Source organism: Gracilinanus agilis, chromosome 6 (genome assembly GCF_016433145.1).
Source record: "Gracilinanus agilis isolate LMUSP501 chromosome 6, AgileGrace, whole genome shotgun sequence".
NCBI lineage: Eukaryota > Metazoa > Chordata > Mammalia > Didelphimorphia > Didelphidae > Gracilinanus > Gracilinanus agilis.
In genome coordinates, this window is record NC_058135.1 from 276263204 (window position 1) to 276266772 (window position 3569).

A 3569-nucleotide genomic window follows, 5' to 3' on the forward strand; every position below is an offset into this window, starting at 1 on the left:
AGTATAACCTTTGGACAGTAAGGTGACAGAGTGGATAGAATGCTAGGCCAAAAGTCAGGAAGCATCATCTTCCTGAGTTCAAGTCTAGCCTCAGACACTTACTAGTTGTATCACCCTGGCCAAGTCACTTAACCCTGTTTGTCTCATTTTCTCATTCACAAAGTGAGCTGCAGAAGGAAATTCAGATAACTACAGTATCTTTGCCAAGAAAACCCTAAATGGAATCATAAAGAATTGAACACAACTGAAATGACCGAACAACAACTTAAATTTTAATAGCCTAAAATCCAATAAGATTTTTGGATCCTATACAGTGCTTTGAAATTTGTCAAACACTTTGCAATAATATCCTCATTTTAAATCCCATTTCTTTCCTTCCTGCCTGCCTGCCTTCCTTCCTTTTTCCCCCTTCCAAGTCTTCTATGCCATCCATCTTTTCTGTATTTTGTGAAAGTTCTATGTAATTGTAATTTACTACATAAACAGTAGGAACAATAGTAGTATTCCTTTCCATGTCGATTCACTTTAGTCTTCTTTTATGTCTTTTTTTTGTTTTGTCCTGGCAGATACATCTTTTTGAAGTCACACACATGGCTGAGAGAAATATCACTGAGATCATGGAATTTGTTCTCTTGGGCTTTACTGAGAATCCTCACCTCCAGTATGCCCTATTTGTGGTCTTCTTCCTGATTTATCTGATCACTGTGGTGGGAAACCTGTGGCTCATCCTTTTAATTGGCTCCAGTTCTCAACTTCACTCTCCCAAGTATTTTTTCCTTGGCCACTTGGCCTTCTTAGATTTCTGTTATTCATCTGTGTGCATCCCTAAGATGCTTGTAAATCTCTTAGCTGCCAGAAAAGTTATCTCCTATACGGGCTGCATCTTTCAGTTTGCTCTCTTCAACATGTTCCTGACAACCGAATTCTTTCTTCTGGCAGCAATGGCCTATGACCGATACATGGCCATTTGCAAACCCCTCCACTACCAAGTTGTCATGACCACCAACTTCTGTTTGCGTCTGGTGGCTGGTTCCTATGTGTTTGGCTGTGTGACTTCACTTACACATATGGGAAGTTTACTCAGTTTATCTTTCTGTGGCCCCAATGTCATTAATCATTACTTCTGTGATATTCCAGTGCTCATTCATCTGGCCTGCTCTGATATTCAAAAAAATGAGCTTTTGCTCCTAATCTTCTCTGGGGTAACATCAATAACTACCTTTCTGGTAGTTGTTAGCTCCTACTTCAGTATCTTGCTCACTATTCTGAGGATCCCTTGCCCCCAAGGTAGGTATAAAACTTTTTCCACATGTGCCTCTCATCTAACAGTGGTCACTCTATTCTATGCAACAGTGATATTTACTCATTTGTGTTCCAGCCCTGCCCATCCATCAGGCTGGGCAAAAATTGTGTCTGTGTTTTATACTCTTTTGCTGCCAGTTCTTAATCTCCTGATTTATAGCATACGAAACAGGGAGGCAAAGGAAGCACTGAGAAAAATGGTACAGAGGAAAATACTTGTCCAATGACTATAATTATACAAGCAAAGGATGTCATCATATTATTCTGTTGCTAAATCATCTTCAATGACCCCCCCAATTACCTAACAAATAAAGTCAAAACTTCCAAACTGGACTCTGAAGATGTTCTACAAGCCAGCTGCAAACTACTGGATTTTATTACTTCCCCTCATTTACTCAATATTTACCATCAAATCAGGCTACTTGTCATCCCATGAATGTATACCAAGTCTACTCATATCTTACTTACTGATCTGTATTCCTCAAAAATCTCTCCAACCACTTGATCTGTTTGAAATCCTTCCTATGGTTTAAGACCAATTTCAAAGATTATTTCTGCTTTTAAATTTTTCTTTTTTCTCAACAAATAATTATTTCTTCATATCATGTATTTTTCTATTTTACCTTCTTATAATATTTATTATGACTATGAATATATGTTTGTATTAATCCACAGCAATAAAGGAGATAAAATCAGTGGTCATAATATTAGTATTATATTCATTTTTATCATTGACTCAAATAAGCAATGTTAAATAGACTTGGTAGTTCCATGGATAGTGTGCTGAGGCTACAATCAGGAAGATCCACATTCACTGTGTACTAAAACCTTTACTATTTGGGTGACTTTGAGCAAGTTATATAAGCTTTATTTTCCTCAACTATAAAAAGAATTTAATACTGGGTTTTTTTTGTGAGAATGCAATGAGACAATATTTTCTTTAGATTTTTCTATTCCATGGAAGAAGAAGAATGAATAACTAGAGAGTATATAGAGGATAGAAAAGAATATGGTAAAGGACTTTCAGATCATGTAATTTGAGGAATAGTTGAATAAACTGGGGATATTTAGCCTTGAGAAGGTAATGTTTGAGGATATGATAATTATCTTCAAATACTATAAATGCTGTTATAGAGCAGAGAGATTAGACTTCTTCTATATGGCCAGAAATGGTAGAACAAAGTGTTGCTGGAAAGGACAAGGAAATAAATATATTCTCAATGTGAAGGAGGAACTTTTTTACAGTAAGAGCTGTCTGAAAATGTGATGAGTTACCTGGGTAAGTGGTAGGTGCTTCTTCCATGGGAATCTTCAAACAGTAACAGGAGATCCACTTCATGATTCAGTTATACTGGACATCAGCTGCAAATTTAGGTTGGATAAAGCTACCGCTGAGATACTCTCTAGCTCATCAATTTTGTTATTTTGTGAGCAATGTGTTGCATGTTACAGATGCATACTTGTTCAAAAGTGTATGTGTAGGGGGCAGCTGGATAGCTCAGTGGATTGAGAGCCAGGCCTATAGATGGGAGGTCCTAGGTTCAAATCCATCCTCAGACACTTCCCAGCTATGTGACCCTGGGCAAGTCACTTGACCCGAATTGCCCACCCCTTACCACTCTTCCACCTATGAGCCAATACACAGAAGTTAAGGGTTTAAAAAAAAGTGTATGTGTAACCTAACTGAAAATGTAAGTCAAGTGTATAAGAAAGAAATTAAGAAGAGATATAACAAATGGTTACTATTCTCGGTATTCACTTTTTATGCTTTTCTTCCCCCGTAGGCATTGTTGTAAACTAGATGACAATTTAGAAACCAATGGCGAAACAAATATAGCCTCAGAACTTGACCATCTTTATCAAAGTTTGAGAACTCGGTAGCCTAGTGCATAGCGAGCTATACTTGCAGTCAGGAAGACCTAAGTACACATCCTTATCCAAACACTTTGTTGCTGTGCAAAACCAAACAATAATAATTTAAGCTTTGTTAGGCTTTCTCATATAAAACATGTAGATAAAATATAGCTCTACCTAGCAGGTTGTTGTGTAAATCAAATGATAATATATATATATATATATATATATATATATATATACTTACAAATACACCCATACATCCAGACGGAAATATATATTCAGGATACCTATATACAGTGTGAATATCCCAAATGGTTTGGTGTTGTTCTAAGGTAGCAGAATTTAAAGATGTATATAAAAGACTTTGGCAATATCATGTATATGTGTGTGGGTATAGTTATGTTCATATA

General features: G+C 36.5%; 1 protein-coding gene across 1 annotated transcript; it reads left to right on the forward strand.

Moving 5' to 3' along the window:
- The first annotated feature begins 590 nt into the window (after positions 1 to 590).
- LOC123251996 (olfactory receptor 1052-like) lies at positions 591 to 1529 on the forward strand. The gene has a single exon (XM_044681336.1). The coding sequence runs from the start codon at positions 591 to 593 to the stop codon at positions 1527 to 1529; it is 939 nt and encodes a 312-aa protein (XP_044537271.1).
- Positions 1530 to 3569: the final 2040 nt, after the last annotated feature.

Coding starts and splice junctions, on each gene's coding strand:
- LOC123251996 (XM_044681336.1), top strand. CDS start 591: ATGGCTGAGAGAAATATCACTGAGATCATGGAATTTGTTCTCTTGGGC.